The sequence below is a fragment of the Felis catus genome, chromosome B1, assembly GCF_018350175.1.
Source record: "Felis catus isolate Fca126 chromosome B1, F.catus_Fca126_mat1.0, whole genome shotgun sequence".
Classification (NCBI taxonomy): domain Eukaryota; kingdom Metazoa; phylum Chordata; class Mammalia; order Carnivora; family Felidae; genus Felis; species Felis catus.
This window is the reverse complement of record NC_058371.1, coordinates 123,504,546-123,522,954: the sequence shown is the minus strand read 5'-3', so window position 1 is coordinate 123,522,954 and position 18,409 is coordinate 123,504,546. Positions and strand designations below refer to the sequence as shown.

General features: G+C 34.0%; 1 protein-coding gene across 4 annotated transcripts in view; it reads right to left on the bottom strand.

Annotated features, from left to right (window-relative positions):
- The window catches only part of STPG2 (sperm tail PG-rich repeat containing 2), a 635,506-nt gene that overhangs the window by 379,481 nt on the left and 237,616 nt on the right, over window positions 1-18,409 (bottom strand). For all 4 annotated transcript variants that reach the window (XM_045056062.1, XM_045056065.1, XM_045056064.1 and 1 more), the window contains one exon: window positions 15,073-15,232. In XM_045056062.1, the coding sequence (XP_044911997.1) occupies window positions 15,073-15,232 (160 nt within the window). The remainder of the gene's footprint in view (window positions 1-15,072; window positions 15,233-18,409) is intronic.

The following is an 18,409-nucleotide window of genomic DNA, read 5'->3' as shown; positions in this document are numbered from 1 at the left end:
TAATGGGTTTCGAAATATTTCAAAAAGAAAAGGAAATTGCTAAGTGTTTTAATTGAAATGCAGTTCTAGTAAGTATAACAAATTGGATAATATAATTTTTCTGTAAAGCTACCGTATAAAACTATCATAACAGTGTTGAGTTTTAATAAATTTATAGCATTGTCTAGATACATTTTACATAAAGCTATCCTACATTGAACTATTTAAAAACTTTTATTATATCTTCTACTACAGAAAGAGTTGTTTTTCTGTGTTCCAAGTGTCTGAATTCTAATTTAATTTTAGAACAGTTGTGTAGCATTTCCAAAGAGGATTGGCTCTACACATGGCTTGCTAGAAAAGAATATTCTGATTGAAATATATTTTTATGAATTTAGCTGCAACTGTAACCTACATGGAAATGATTAAACTTAGAGTTAGACACTAGAGTTTCTAATTCCTGGGGTGTAAAATTAACAGTTGCAAAACCATACTTTCTGACCACAAAAAAAAAACTGTAATAATTACACATAAAAAGTAGAACCACTTCAGGGTGTCTGGCAGTCACCCAGGCAGTCAGTTAAGCACCCAACTCTTGGTTTTAGGCTCAGGTCATGCTCTCACGGTTTCCTGAGTTCATGCCCTGCATCGGGCTCTGTGCTGTCAGCACAGAGCCTGCTTGGACTTCTCCCTCTCCCTCTCTCTCTGTCCCTCCCCCACTTATGCTCTCTCTGTCTCTCTCAAAAATAAACAAATAACCATAAAAATTTACTAGTAGAACCACTTCAAGAATATCACAATCTTCCCTTTTCCTATCTCCCTCTATTTCTTTAATCCTGCCTTCTTGTCATTTAGTTAATAACATTTTATCCTTTGAGTCTCCTGATTTCTATGATTATATTCCCTGGGCTTAAAAGAAACATCCCCTCTCCAACAAACACACACATTTCTACACTTTATTATCATTCAACCAGGTCAAGAAAATCTATCTTCCTCCTTCCCACCCATCTTTCCTTCTTTTCTTCCTATACCTCTCCCCCTACTGTAATGCTAATATCACACTATGGTCAATAAAACGCTTTAATGCTGGAGCAGTATTTCAAGGACTAGCACAACTTACTCCTGGTGCATTTAGATTTCTTTCAACCACCAATTTAGAAACTATGGTGAATATGTAACCAGACGTGAGTCTAGAGTAGTAAGTTTGGCCAGTGACACAGCTGGCTGCTATTCAGAATTAAAATTACAACAGAATAAAGCTCATATCAACCCTCCCACCCCCACAAAATTTCTTTTTGCTTTCTCCCTTAAGATTCATTTCCCCATACTGTACACTGGGGAAGGCAGTATGAAGACTGTCTCATTCTTTTTTCACATTCTCCACAGCATGGTAGGCCCTTCATTCCTCCCAGGCTTGTAGAGTCTGGGGTGAAGGGGTAATGGGGAGTTATTGCTTAATGAGCATAGAGTTTCAATTAAACAAGATAAAAAGAGTTCTGAGGATAGATGGTGGTAACGGTGGCAGAACATTATGAATGTATTTAATATGACTGAACTGCACCCTTAAAATGGTTAAGATGATCAATTTTATGTTATGTGTATTTTACCACACACAAAAAAGAACTTAGAGACCAGTACACTAATAACGTTCCAATCCATTAAAAAGAATACATTAAATCTCCACTTGGCATCAGTGTCATCCTATCCTTTGCAGCCTTTAACTGTAGAGATTATGCTTTTCATTCTCAAGGATTAGGTCTTTGAGGGCATTCACTCCTAATAAAAACTAGTTCCATCAATAATAAATTCTAAAAACTAATAATAATAAAAATCTGACCTGAGGTGAAGATTTCATGAATCAAGTTTTTCTTTTGTTTTGTTTTGAGGTGTTTTTTATTTTGTTTTGTTAGGGGTGTGTGTTTGGGTTTTTGTTTGTTCGTTTGTTTTACTGTTTATTTTTTAAAGACAGAGACAGAGACAGAGTGTGAGTGGGGGAGGGGCAGAGAGGGAGACAACAGAATCCAAAGCAGGCTCTAGGCTCTGAGCTGTCAGCAGAGAGCCCGATGCAGGGCTTGAACCCACAGACCACGAGATCATGACCTGAACTGAAGTCCAACGCTTAACCAACTGAGCCACCCAGGTACCCCAAATTCAAAAAGCAGATTATACACAGAAGAAAGAATTAATGAACTGGAAGAGAAGGCTAAATAAAATACCTACATGATGCATGGGGAAACAAATGAATGGGACAGGAAGAAGAGGTTGTAAAAGAAAACAAAAGAAGCTATGTTTAATTGGAGTTGAAAAAGAAGGACGAGGGGGAGGAGGAATATGAAGGAGAAAAGAAAGAAGAGTGAAAAGATGCAATCTTTGAAGATGTAATGACAGAATTTTCCATAAACGGGAAGAAAAAAAAGACATCAAGGCAAACTCAAGAAGCAGTATATAAATCTATTAGGATAAATATACAGAAAAGCACACCTAGATACAACAAGTATTCATGGATGGATGAATAAATACAGAAGGTAAAGGTACAACAGAATGTTATTCAGCTAGGGCCGCCTGGGTGGCTCAGTCAGTTAAGCGGCCGACTTCGGCTCAGGTCATGATCTCACTGTCTGTGAGTTCGAGCCCCGCGTCGGGCTCTGTGCTGACAGCTCAGAGCCTAGAGCCTGTTTCGGATTCTGTGTCTCCCTCTCTCTGACCCTCCCCCGTTAATGCTCTGTCTCTCTCTGTCTCAAAAATAAATAAACGTTAAAAAAAATTAAAAAAAAAGAATGTTATTCAGCTATAAAAAAGAGAAATTCCTACCATTTGTGACAACATTATAATGTGAAGACATTATGTTTAGGTGAAACAAGTCAGACAAAGACAAGTACTATATGATATCATTTACATGTGGAATCAAAAAAAAAAAAAAAGAAAGAAAAAGAAAAGAATTACTAATGCTTTTGTCTAGGAAAAACGTTCCTAAAATTTGGAATAATGAGTAGAGATGGTGTCATTTGCCCTTAAATTATTCTCTGTAAATCCAAATCTCTTTCATAAATAGAAAAATTATCACATTCTAGTGATATTACAAATTACATTATTATATTTTATACTGGCTGCCTCCTCATTGTCTAGAGAATTATTAGACTAACAAGGTGAGAATGGGTAGAGGGCTTAAACTTTCCCAAGCCCAGCTTCCCACTCTTGGCAGAAATCTATCCCAAAGCATTAAGAGCAGTTAAATCATCCAGCTTATGCTTACATAACTCCATTAACAAGAAGCCTCCTGTTGTTTTTTTTAATGATTCATTTTTTTAAATTTTTTAAAATGAGTGATAAAGTTTTATGAAAATAAATTTTACAAAATAAGGACAGTAAAAAAGACATTGTTTTACATTTTTCCAAAGACCTGTAATATCTGGCTTAACAAAAGATAACTGGATTTTCATATTTATTTTTGTATTCACACTTACAATACTGTAAATCAAGTAGCCTCTGGTAAACAGCACTGTCAATTGCAAGTAAATGAGAGTGAAAAAACAAATAACATCATACGAAAATAATTTTGCCCTACCAGACTCCTGTAAGAATTTTAGGACCTCCAGAGATTCCTGGACCAAACTTTGAGAACCAGTGTTCAAGCAGCTATTCTGTTTTCTCTTTTTTCCTCCTGGGTATACCAACATCCATGTCCCTCAAGTTTTCATCAAAATGCTTAAGTCCTTCATATCTTTCCTATCCCTGTCCTCATCCCTTAGTACCCAACAAACATTATCAGGCCTTCCCTAATCCCCATCTCCACCCCCTCCAGAAAATGAGCCCATTTTGCATTTATAATAACCTTCTCTATGACTTATTCTTCAAAGAACCTTTCATAACTATAATCACGGAGTGTTTTATCTTACCTCACAGTTGCATACTGACGTATGGATGTAACACAGAAGGCTCACTTTTAAAATTATTATTGAAAATTCATTAAATAGCTTATTAATTGCAAAGGCTTGGCACATAGACACTCAGAAGCCAAATATCAACTTCTTTTATTTCTCTAGGGCTTTGAGTTTTGATCTTCCTGTGTCTGGAACCATGTAGGCCAAACTTCTATTTACTGGAAGAGAAACTTAAGGGGATTTGAATTAAATAGTTTTTTCTATTTCCCTGGAGCATATGGTTAAATTTGGTATATTAAATTAAATGCATGTGCAAAACACCTGTTGTTCAAGGTTCTTGTGTAATAGATTCATATCTGACTCTCACAGTAAATTATAACTTTATGATGAGACAGCACATCTGCCATGGTCACCAATATATTTTATGAGCCTAACACTGCCCTACAAAAGTACAGAGCTCAGGAGATATGCGCTGAAGGAATGAATGTATTACATCATTCCCTTTCATAGGTGTTAGTTTCTAGTTTAACTGATACTTTCTGACTCATTTCAATAAAAGTTATTTCCCTTAATTCATTTAGCCCTGACCGGGTGAAAATATAGTACTTACACCTCATACATTTGAAGAAGTTTCCTAACTCTTGAAGCAACTTCCTCCATTAAAAGGCAATTAAGTTTTTCTTATATTCCCAAAATTTTCATACATTTTAGACAAAACTTAATTTGGGTGTTTTCTTTGTTTGTTTGTTTGTTTGTTTTTTGGTGTGTGCGCTTTTTTAAGTAGAGTCTATGCATGACTTGGGGCTTGAACTCATGACCTTGAGATCAAGAGTTGCATGATCTACCAACTGAGTCACCCAGGTGCCCTGCTAAGACTTAATTTGATTAGCTTCATTCACATTTGAAGGTCAGTATCAAAGCAAAGAGTACTCCTTATGAATTATAGGATTATATAATGAACCTAGGATTATATAGTTGACCCTTGAACAACACAGGTTTGAATTGTGTGGGTTCACTTGTACATGGATTTTTTACAGTATAAAACTATAAATGTATTTTCTCTTTATGATTCTCTTAATAACATTTTCTTTTCTCTAGCTTACTTTATGGTAAGAATGCAGTATATAATACATATAATATTCAAAATATGTGTTAATCAACAGTCTGTTACCAGTACAGCTTTCAGTCAACAGTAAGCTATTAGTAGTTAAGTTTGGGGGGAGTAAAATTTATGCATGGATTTTCAACTATACAGAGGGTCAGCATCCCTAATGCTTGCATTGTTCAAGGGTCAATTATATAAATGCATACATTTGTAAAACAGTTTTCTCTTTGAAAAATTACCATAAAATTTAATAAGCAAATATTATTTTTAACATTATTTTCATAGGTAAAATGTTAAAAAATTTTAAAAGATATAGCACTTTGAACTACTACAAATTTATATGTAATTATAAATTCACATGATATGTCATAATTATTTGACAAATCAATGAGGATTTGCCACTGTGTACCTTCCTGGCTTACTAATATACTATAAACTGTTTGTAACCTTACTCTTTCTATGTTTAAGAAACTTATATTAACAGCTGTTCCTCTACCAAGGAGATATCTGCACACCCATGTTTATTGCAACATTATTAACAAGAGCCAAGATATGGAAGCCTAAGTGCCCAACAACAGATGAATGAATAAAGAAGATGTGGTATGTAGAGACATGGGATATTTTTCAGTCATGAGAAAGAAGGAAATCCTGCCATTTGCAACAACATGAATGGACCTTAAAGACATTATACTGGGGCACTTAGGTGGCTCAGTAAGTTAAGCATTCGACTCTTGACTTCTGCTCAGGTCTTGATCTTATGGTTCATGAACTCAAGCCCTGCATAGAGCTCTGTACTGACAGTGTAGAGTCTGCTTAGGATTCTCTCTGTCTCTCTGTCTCTCTGTCTCTCTGCCTCTCTCTCTCTTAAACTTTTTTTAAAAAGGCATTATACTAAGTGAGATAAGTCAGAAAAAGAAAGATAAATACTGCATGATATCAATTACATGTAAAATATAAAGAAAGCTGAACTTATAAAAAAAAAAGAGAGAGAGAGTAAAATTGTGGTTGCCAGGGGCTGAAGACTGGGGGATAGGAGAGATGCTGTTTATGGGTACAAACTTATAATTAGTAGGTAAGTAAGTCCTGGAGACATAACACAGCATAATGATTATAGGCAACAATATTGTATTATAAACATGAAACTTGCTTAGTGACTAGATCTTAATAATTCTCATCACAAAAAAGAAATGATTATGTGACCTGAAAGCTGGTAGTTAATGCTACAATGGCAATCATATAGCAATATATAAAAGTATCAAATCAACCTTATGTTGTATACCTTAAACTTATATAATGTTATATGTCAAATATATCTCAGGGAAAAAAAATTTTAACAGACCTGCTCATCCATTTGCAGTAAATTTATATGTGATTTTGGAAAAAACTGTTATATAGGGGACACTAAAATTGACTTTTATTATAATCATCTGTGGACGTTTTTCTCCCTTTCTAGATACCAGGAATTTGAAGACAAGGATTGAATAATTTTCCTTTATTCATAGCACAGTGCCTGAAACATAGTATGTGCTCAAAAAACATTTTTTTATAAATAATGAATTAACAAAACAATTGAACCATCTGGGTCTTATTTCTGCTTATCTTATTTTCTATCTGTATTAATATGACCAAATTTTCTCCTTTTTTTAATTGCCTGCCTTTTAGTTTTCTCCTTTATAAATAAGGACGGTGATCATAACTCATAAGGTAGTTGTGATAATCCAGTAATGAATGTGAAATGCCTGGGAAACTTAAAACTTTCATTCAAATATAATACATGTCTATTTTAATCATTAATTTATCTAACTGAGCCACCTTCCTCTTTGTGGCTTTTATCTACCCAACTCTAATGTTCTCTCCCACCTTCTTAGATGATTTCAGAACATGAATCATCTTACTACATTACCCTATTAAATATTTCTAAAATAGTTTAATATTACTATTAATAGCCTTTACAATCCTGAACTTTCTAACCTTAATCTTGATCCAACTTTAATTGTAGGCATGAACACACCTTCAACTTAACAATGACATAGAATATCAACTTCTTATTCTTAAACCACATCACCTTTGAGACCTATAATGAAGCCTTGTCTTGCCCACCCATCAATTATTCCATATTTTTACTTAGAACTAACTTTATCTGCCTTCATTTGTCCCCTTTCTCTGCTTATAATTTGTTATCTAGTGCTGCATTAAAAACTACCCCCTCAAAACTAGTGGCTTAAACAATAATCATTTGTTTCGATCAAAACTCATGCACTTTAAGCATGACTCAGAAGAGAAGATTCATCTCAGCAGTACAGGGTATGGTGTCAGCTGGGGCAGCTTGACTGGTGGGTGGAGGTTCTTGTACTTCCATTCACTTACAAAGCTGGCTAGCCCGTGCTAGAGGTTGTCCCTGAGCTAGAACTGGGGGCCTCATTTTCTCTTCACAGACCTCTTTATCGGCACTTGGTTAAGGCACTGCAGGATGGCTAGTTTCAAGAGTAGGCATTCTGAGAGGACCATCCAGAAGTGCACGAAATTATTATGATTTAGCCTTGGCAATTCTTTTGCCATATTCTATAGCATATTCTTTTGCCATATTCTATAGAAGAAATACCAAAAGTCCACCATGGAATTGGAAATAAACTCCAATACTCAATGAGAGCAGTGTCAACACTGCACTGTGTGAGGAACATGTAGGATAGAAGATATTGTGGCAAAAATGTGGAAAGCACAATCTTCCATAGTCCATTCTCTGGCTACATTTTGTATCTCCTATATGTAAAATACAGGCCACCCTGTGAAGGACTCCCAAATTTCAACCTGTTGTGGCATTAACTTGAATCTCAGGATTTTGTCATCTGATTCTGATTCAGATGCGGATGAGACTCCTCTGTTTTAGTACTTCCGTACAACTCTTTGAATACCGTTCCTCTCCATCTAAAGGCCTTGAACTAAAGAGACAACTTATCTGGCTCACAGATAACCTAGAGCCTAATGGTAGAACAGACATAAGATAAAGGCTATCAATACAGCTACTCAAAGGTAGAAAAACAGGAGGGACACAGCAGTCATAGTCTCAAGGCATTTCAAATCCAGTGGAGTTCATATTGCCAGTTCCTAAATTAGGGTCCAATCCTAATTCCTAGGAGTTGTTCAGTATGTTTCATTACTGCATTCTGTGGGCTTCTGGTTCTGTCTTCTAAGTTATCTTTCTTTTTATACAAGAAGTAGCCCATGTTTGCAACGAGGTGGTTTTTAGCCAACTTCCTATCTGTAGAAATTTGAGAGTCCAAAGTCTTCTTTTTATTCTATATACTGTGTCTATCCTTCTTAGTTCCAAGCCAATGTAATTTTTTAAAGTGTGGCCTCTTTGTTTTATTGATTTATAATTCACTCCATTATATAATGCTATACCCACAAAATGTATAAGATCTCTTCTATATATTACCTGTCTATATAAAATACACATGTGTCAAAAATTTCTTACATTTTTACATCATTTTCTACTTTAAGGCTATAACTCTATGTCAGACTTTGATTATATTATCCTTTATATTCTAAAATACTGTATACAAGTTCCTTCCAACCCCCACTCCCACATACTTATTCTCTACTTCTCAAATGAAGCTTTTCCCAAAGTCTCCAAAAAAAAAAGTGAATAACTCTGAAAACTCAGTATACCAGGCATAGGATAATTTTGCCTATAATATATGCTTATTAATAAATATGATCACGTTCAAATTGTATATAAAGAGCTTACTTGAAATATATATAAACTGCCCAATGAAATAAAGTTAACTTGAGGTTGAAATGAATAAAATTAACTCATTTTCAATAATATTTCCACCATTTTTAACAAAGATATAGAATCAACAAATCCTCAATACTGATCTGGTCTATTTTTGCCCACACTCAGAATTACCTTGCATTTTAACATCCCAGAAGCATTCTGGAAGCTATAGAAAAACAACAGCAAAAATTACGTATTTATTGCAGTAGGTTAAGTACTCACCAAGAGGGATAAACTGCATTTTGCTAAACCCTATAGCATTTCTAAAGCTGTAATATTACAAACCACTGAGAAAATAGAATAAATAATTAGTTTTCACACTACACTGACTTTTATATCAAAGGTATTACTTATGTTTATTGAAAAAGTGAACAAAACTACCAACATGGTATATGTTCAATTAACTTCTAAGATAAATTATAGTTTTTTTCTGAAATAATTTCCTATGGGAGTGTGATGCAGAAATCACAATGTTATTTTCATGAGAAATGATCTATACTTTCTACATAAAATAAGTCTCAGCACCTGTTACTATCAGCCTTCAAATGTGTTCTATGCTGCATATGTTGCAGAATCTTTCATTTATTTAACTATTTGATTTTAATAAACATTGTGCTTTAAACTTCAATTGTTTTTCACCTAAAATCTTAAAATAAGTTTTACTTACTATAAAGCAATGTATGTGCTTTATTAGAGGAAACAACTGAAAAGCAAAACAAAATCTTCTGTGAATCTAAGGTAGTTACTTATATATTGTTTTCTCAGTAAGTAAGGCCTTCCCTGATAACATTATTTGAAACTGTGCTTAACCCACTCTGAACTCCTACTCATCCTTCCCTCTCTTATTTTTCTTCAAAGAATTTATAATGATTTGGTATTCATTCTTTTTTCTTTCTTCTTTTGTTTTTTTCCTTGCTTTCTTTCATCTATCAATTTATTGATCTATTTATTCTCTTAAATGTCTAATCCATTAAATGTCTCTTACATCTCATATTACACTCTATGAAACAATGTTTCTATTTTGTTCACTGCTGTATCATAAGGCCCTGGAACAGTGGTTAATACACAAGAGTCCCTCAGTGTATATTTGTTAATGATTAATCAAATGAATCTTATCTTGTTACCAGGTTTAAATACATATACCATTTGAAAAATTTTCATAGGACTCTATCCAGTTGATGTATGAGAATTAACTAAACCCCATTTTTGTTTCTTTAGAACATTTTAAACTTTTCATTACTAGTGTTCTTTAATGAATCTCCTTGATGCTTAAATTTTGGGCATATCATTTATTATTTCCCTAGGGTAATCCCAGAAGTAGGATTTGGGGGTTAAATGGCATATATTTGAAACATTGTGCCAGCCTGCCTTTGAGAATCACTGCTATCAATTTACACTCCCATCATGTTGTGTAAGAGTCCCCAGTTTCTCACACTCAATATTTTCATTTATTTTCTTTTTTTTTTGTTTGTTTGCTTATTTTTGAGAGAGAGAGAGAGAGAGAGAGAGAGCGAGCGTGAGCAGGGGAGGAACAGAGAGAGAGGGAGACACAAAATCCAAAGCAGGCTCAAGGCTCTGAACTGTCAGCACAGAGCCCAATGCAGGACTTGAACTCACGTACCCGGGGAATCATGACCTAAGCCAAAGTCAAGCGCTTAACCGACTGAGACACCCAGATGCCCTCATTCATTTTCTTTTTAAACTTGCTGTTAGCATACCTGGGTGGCTCAGTTGGTTAAGCATCCAACTTCAGCTCAGGTCATGATCTCACAGTCTGTGGTTTCAAGCCCCATGTCGGGCTCTGTGCTGACAGCTTGGAGCCTGCTTCAGATTCTGTGTCTCCCTCTCCCTCTCTGCCCCTACCCTGCTTGCACTCTGTCTCTCTTGCTTGCTCAAAAACAAATAAACATTAAAAAAAAAATTTAATAAAAACAAAAAAAAATAAACTTGCTGAGTCTTTCCCTCTTCCAAATGTCCAAAACCAGGTCAATAAGAGTGATAAAGTAATGTTTAAGCCCTTTTTCACTTAACAAAAATTTTACTTTACCTGAGCTGGATAAATCACAAAACCATTCACATGTCTATGAATTAAACCTTGATGCAATAAGAGTAGGTTGCTTTATAATGTGATGCACTTCATTTAATAATTTCTTCATTAAATTTCTGTAATGTGTTTTTATGGGTTACACAACATTTAATGGTCTTATACTGATTGCAAATATACTACTTCCCTCTTTAATTTAGACTAATGAAAATAAATTTTATCTCTCTTAAATATATGCAAAAACTTGATTTATGAATATAACAAAACCACTTCCATGCTGTTAATAAGAGTTCTAAAATAGGGGCGCCTGGGTGACTCAGTTGGTTAAGCATCCGACTTCGGCTCAGGTCATGATCTCACAGTTCGTGAGTTTGAGCCCCGCGTCGGGCTATGTGCTGACAGCTCAGAGCCTGGAGCCTGCTTCACATTCTGTGTCTCCCTCTCTCTCTGCCCCTTCCCTGCTCATGCTCTGTCTCTCTCTGTCTCAAAAATAAATAAACATTAAAAAAAAGAGTTCTAAAATAATTTGAAATAAATACATCACTATAAAATGCCGAGTGAATGAATGAATGTCCTGTAAGTTGGTAAATAACATAAGAATATTATTCATTTATCAACCAAACTCATAACTTATATCATTTATCAACCTCAGTTCTTAACAATTTAACTACAAATGTAAAATATTCAGTAATCAGTTTTAATTTGCCAATTATTCTATTTATAGGTAGAAAGTTAACAATATGCATATTCTTTAAGTTTTGTAAGGCAAACCACTCAATTCTTAGTAATGTCATGACTCAAGGAACAAATATGGATAAGATGCTCTATAAATTCAATTTTATAGTTTCATTTATGTGTATATGTATATACACACATAACAACACAAAATTATTTTATCTGGCTTATAAAGAATTTGACGTACAACCCCAAAAGGTCCTTCCTATTAATAATAAGGTAAAGAAAAAAATACCAATGTTTAAATGAAACATAATAGGATTAAAAAATACTTATTTTTTTAAAGTGTTTATTTACATTTCAGTTAGTTAATATATAGTGTAATATTAGTTTCAGGTGTACAATTTAGTAATTAGACACTTACATACACCTGGTGCTCATCACAACAAGTGCCCTCCTTAATTCCCATCACCTATTTAACCCATCCCCCGCCCTTCTGGTAACCATCAGTTTGTTCTCTATAGTTAAGAGACTGTTTTGTGGTTTATCTCTTTTTTCCCCTATGATTATTTGTTTTGTTTTTTAAATTTCACAGACGAGTGAAATCATATTGTATTGTATTTCTCCAACCGACTTATTTTGCTTAGCATAATACTCTCTAGCTCCATCCACGTCATTGAAAATGGCAAAATTTTATTCTTTTCGATGGCTGAGTAGTATTCCATTATACTTATGGAATATTCCATTATACACATACATACATATATCACATCTTATTTATCCATACATCAGTTTATGGGCATTTTGGCTCTTTCCATAATATGGCTAATGCAGATAGTGCTGCTATTAAACATGGGGGTTCATGTATCCCTTTGAATTAGTATTTTTGTATTCTTTGGGTAAATTACTGGATCATAAGGTAGTTCTATTTTAACTTTTTGGGAAATCCCCATATTGTTTCCCAGAGTTGCTTCATCAGTTTGCCTTCTCACCAACAATGTAAGAGGGCTTCGTTTCTCCACATCGTCACCAACACCTGTTGTTTCTTGAAAAAACATTCCACTCTTAACTAATTCTAAGATATGATATGAAATGATATTATCTATAGGATAAAAATTGACACAAAGCATATAACCAACAGAACTATTACCACTGTATCTTATTTTATAACAATGATTTTCCTTTTATAAATCACAAGACTTAACATATTTAGTTAGATGGTATTCCCAGGAAAAGTTAAACGGTATTAAGAATTATAAACAGATATGGGCTATTCTCATTTTAGACCAGAAAACCATATTACTATATATATATTAAAAAGAATCAAGAATTCTCTGTCATATTCATCAAAAAAAACTAGCCTAACTGAAAAATCAATAAAAATGAGGAATCTATTTAGAGAGTTGATAATATGATGCCTGAATATCTTTTCCTTGATTAAATCAATGTAAGAGAATAGGACATATGGAAGTTAATTTTCAATTACCAAAACGAAGCATGGATATTAATTGAATTGGCCCCAGTCACCTATTGAATCTATGTTAGAAACGTGTTTTGGATGGTATACCTTAAATACTAGATTAAATTTAAAACAATGAACAATTCTAATTACTACAATATTTGCACATTTTAGAGGAAATCAAATTTTATACATCATGATATCATGTAATAGCTTCAGAAATCCATTTTTTCTAATGTGTTTATTATAGAGGCATGTGGGATTTCTGCTGTAATTTCTTTGAATTATAGGCTACTTTTAAGATGCAGGATGGCAATCTTGATGGATTATTAGTTTAACCAGTGTGATAAACTCGTTTCACTTAGCAAGCTGGCTACTCTACAGTTGTGTAGTGACTTTGACAGTCATTATGTCTTTGAACTCAAATAATAACTGTCTTTATAATGAAGATACTCCCCTCTCCCAAATTGTTTCAGAAGCTAGTGCTGGCTTGACAACAAGAAGAAATATATTTCATATTATAATAAGGCTTTATACTTCTAAGGAGCTTCAGAGCTTCTGGAGATGACTTTGAAATTGTCTTATTAATCTTTAATATTCTCATGAGAGCCAAGCAGACAGCAAGTATTATCTGAATTTTGTAAAATAAAACTAATAAAACAATTAGTGAATTTACTTGCCCTAGGCTAAATACTGAAACAATGAAAAATCACAGTGCCAATCCTGACACTTAATTGAAACTTATACATTCCATCTAAAATAATTTTTATGGAGAGAACAGTAAAGGCTGAGAGAAAAAATAATCTTCAGAAAATATGAAGTTCAACATAATTTACTTTAAGAAACCCTGAAATAGATATTTTTAAATTTTTTTTTAATGTTGATTTTTGAGAGAGAGACAGTGTAAGCAGGGGAGGGGCAGAGAAAGAAGGACATACAGAATCTGAAGCAGGCTCCAGGCTCTGGGCTGTCAGCACAGAGCCCAACATGGGACTCAAACCCACAAACTGTGAGATCATGACCTGAGCTGAAGTCGGACACTCAACCAACTGAGCCACTGAGGTGCCCCTGGATATTTATTTATTATTTGATTGTGCTTGGTGATGGTGACCGTGATAGTACCAGAATTTCAAAGAACTAATTCCCCTGTTCCACTTCTGGGTGACCACATAATGTGTGGTCAGGGACACTAACAGTGTTTGAATTCTACTTCATAACAAAGCTGAAACCTGACAAAATCAACAATCGTACAGCAAACTCCAGAGAAAAAAAAAAAGAAAATACACAAAGTTAAAATTTGACTTACAATGGACCTTTACGTTGGCAAAATACTTGATTCTTGAAAGAACAGTGAAAAACAAAGCAAGCCTCTATGGATTGATTGTAGGCTCTCTAAGTATTCTCATTGGCTGACAGGTTGTAGTCTCCTAATTTGGTTCTTTATCAAAAACCTTGAAAGAGTTTCTCCATTCTGTTTCATTTTTTTTTCTCTTCATATTCTCATAAGTAGTCATTACAATAGTTTGGTTGTTTAGTGTAATACATTTCTAAATTACTGCTGGAAATGATTGTTCCTATTTTCTATCTAGTTTTCCTGTGTGAAATAACACACTTAACTGATTTATCCTCATTACCAGGAAAAGTTATTGCATTCATTTTTAGTCTAAGAAAACTATTATTAGTAGCTGAACTAATCCTAATTTTTAAAATCAAAATTACTTTGGGAATTTTAACCTTCCCAAATAAATGTTTATCTTTTTATATGGATGTTTTCTTGATACTTGAGAAAAATTAAAATAATTCCATGACACTAACATGATGTGTGTCTTATACATAGTTAAATTCCTTTCTCCTCTAACAACTCTACCATACTAAGAATTTTGGGTTATTCCCTAGTAGAAAATGACTTTATTAGTTTTAAGTTCAAATGAGTAACATTGTCTTTGGTAAAATTAAGGGACATAAAACTCAAAAAAATCTTATGGCTGAAAAAAATCTAAAATCTTTCACTGAATAAAGCAGATTTTTTTCGTCTTATACATTTAAAAGAGGGGTATGGTAAATATAAAGGTATGTTTATAGTATTCTATTTTAGTATGAAAACCTTAATTTTTTTTTCCTCATAGCTTTAAAAACACAGTCTGTACTTACCTGGCCCATCAGTCATTTTCTCCAGGCACCGAGGAGCTGTGCTAAGAAAGGAGGTATGTTTCAGCTTAGCCGCAAAACTACGAGGTGGCATGTATTTATGTTGAACTTGGGACATCTCATATGATTTTTGAACATCATAGCTGCCAGGTGCTGGAATGTCCTAGAAAGATTTCAATGGATGAGCATAAACATATCTTATATGGAATATATCTAAGACTAGGTAGCATAGATGTTCACACTAAACAATGGCATAAGTAGAAAAATATGAAAATTTTCTTAATCACTTTTTAAAAAAAGAAATTTAAAAGAGTATCCCTAAATTTATGCTCTCCTAATAAAAGTGTAAATTTGCTTGTCAAAATTTAAGGTTAAATAAATAGAATTAAGAAACTTAGATCCATATTCTTTAAAAAAAATAGCCTTTATAATATAGATCAAACTTTCATTTTCAAATTTCACATTGAAAATCAAATTACATACAGGAATGAGAACAATAATTTTTTCTTTTCATAAGCAGCAGCACTGTCCCTGCTATATCTGTTCTACATGACCATACTTCACTTCTTCTATGAATGAGACTGCTTATTTCATTTTTAAGATTCCAATTAAGTTAAAAGCCTTCCCCTTTCATCATTTATGGCTGTTTATATGCTCTACAGTTATATTAACATTTTTAATCAACATAAGCCACATGGAAATTAATAACTACAATAATAATTCTAAACTCAATTAAATATAAAATATCATTGCACAATTAATGCCTGTAAACTATTAGCTAATTATTTTAATGAAAAAAATTTAACTCCTTTTCCTCAAATTATTTTAAAATAGAAAATGTTATATGTAACATATCTGTTCATCTCTATGATGTAGAAAGATGGAACTTTTCAAGTTTTAATGATTTTCTGGTACACAGGTGACTCTTGTGGCTAACGGTGTACACTCTAGCACTAGACTTCTTGGGTTTCAAATATCGGTGCCTTACTTCTTTAGAGACCCTAAGCAAGCCACTTAACCTCTGTGATTCTCAGTTTCCTCATTTGTAAGTGGGAAAGATAATAATATTTACATAATAAATCATAGGGTTGTTGTGAGGATTAAATGAATTAAAACAGGTAAAATACTTAGATTGGTACCTAATTCTATAAAAGCATTAGCTAATCTTAACTATTCTACAAAAGCCAATTGCAATGCAAACAAGACAGAACTACCAGAGTTTGGGCTAATAGGGGAGTATTATAATGTTTCAAATAAGTCAAACAAATCTGGATATTGAAAAAATCAGACTTTTAAAGTCCATGTTTTATAAAACATACTTTCTCTGGTTTCTCATACCCTTGTTATCACCTCCAAGCACATGCCAACAACATTATTTTCTACTTCCAAAGAATCACGATATATGGTAAGGGTACTCAACATGACTAGGGGAGAGATGCTTACACGAAACCTCACATTTCTGGTTTGTCCTGTGTCAAACACCAAATGCCACATCGGAAAGTCAACTAAGAAAGGTCAACAGTTGTTTTCTTCTGGCCTATATCAACAGAATATTTAGTAAGAGTGGGCTGAAGAGAAGCAATAATAGCAGTAGCTCCAAAGATGACTTCTGGATCTTTTGGGGCTGCTTCAGTAGTATGTGGAAGGAAAGTGGGAGAGAGTGCCAAAGCACGAAGAAATCGTGAATACACACAACATACTCAAGGGTATTTAGGTAAGCTTTGCAAAGATCTTGACTGTCCCTACTATACACTTTATTTTTCTTATCTGACATTATTATGGTTACTGCTTCCTGAACACCGTGCCTGGTGTCACCACCTATTCCTTTTTCCAGTGCCCAGCCTCTATATGATTGATGGCTATGGCTCCTGCCACATAGGAATCTTTTTTTTTTTTTTTTAATGTCTTGAAGCAACAATAAGAAACTGCAGCCGTGATCAGTTTTCTTCAGAAATACTGTGTTCCCACCCAGGAAAATTCATCACACTAGTTATCCTAAATTTCAATAGATTCACTGGGTCTTTTATTAAGTGAAAATATATTACCCTTGCTCATGATCACCTGTTCTTACAGCGTATTTACGCTTCTTTGAAAACATACTACCTTCTTTTATCCTTTATCAGTGCTTCTAAGTTCTTCCTACTCATCTTCAATTCTCATTTTGTCTGACCAAGAGACTGATTTTTCAAGTCCATTTCCTAGGCAAATGATTGGTAAGATAAATCTGAAACAATGTCTAATAGCAATAATTTAAACAATACGTATATATGGTACCCTAAACAGCGTTTCAGGAAAAAACAGTATGTGTAGCTAAGATCATCAAATCTCTCTGGGTGATCCTTTATACATCACAGAAAATAGGAAAGGCACACAGTGAGTGGATATGAAAAACATTTCTCATGGCTTTTTTTTTTTACCCCAGTTATTTGTATCCTGTTCCTGTATTTGGAAAATTCAAAATACTTCCCAGCAGAATCTGAGTCCTGGTCCAAAAACTAAAAATGCCTGATTCGCATATTCCTGGTCTAATTTTTTAGCTAGGACATGAATCTAGGTCCTAGGCTTAAATGACAAACTTTGAACTGGCAGCCAATTATTCAAAGAAACAGACAACACTAAAAATTCCATTCTAGTGAGGGGCTGGCAATGCTAGAAGCTATGTCCAGCTCACAGAGGCAACAAAAGTACAGACTGAGGGAAAATGCCACAAAATGTCTGATGAAATAAAAGCTATGCCTCAGTGCAAATTAGAGGTAAATCTAAGGTATCCTGACTTTATCTAGAAAACTCAGGCCCTATCTAAAAATGACATAATCACAGAATTAAAATAATTGATGTATATAAAAATCTTAGACTGGTATCCGATACATAACAAACACTAGAACTTCCTTCTATTGCCATCATCGTTGTCATTAGCATTATTATTCCTATTAGGTGTGACACTGCATGTAACCCTCAAAGATACCTTCCTTGCCTGGAGAGATGTCAACTGGATATTTAAAGGGAAAGCTGCTAGTATGTTAAGAACCAAACAAACAACAATAACAAAACTGAAAAGTAGTCAAGTTGTTGAGAATCACAAGAAGACAATGTCCCAGGCAATTTAAAAAAAAAAAAAAATCACTAGTTTCAACCAGCTTCAAGGGAAAGCAGGTCGCCGCATTTATGTTTTGGAAAAACTATTTCATATACTTTGTGACCTTATTCAATTCTGTCAAGCAAGTTGAAGCCCCTGTGAAATTCTCCATGCCCAAATACAAGCTTCTTCTTCAAGGTAGTTGACAAATTTTGAACTTGGAAGAGTAGAAAGCTGAAGAGTAAAGCTGAAACTTGAGAGTAG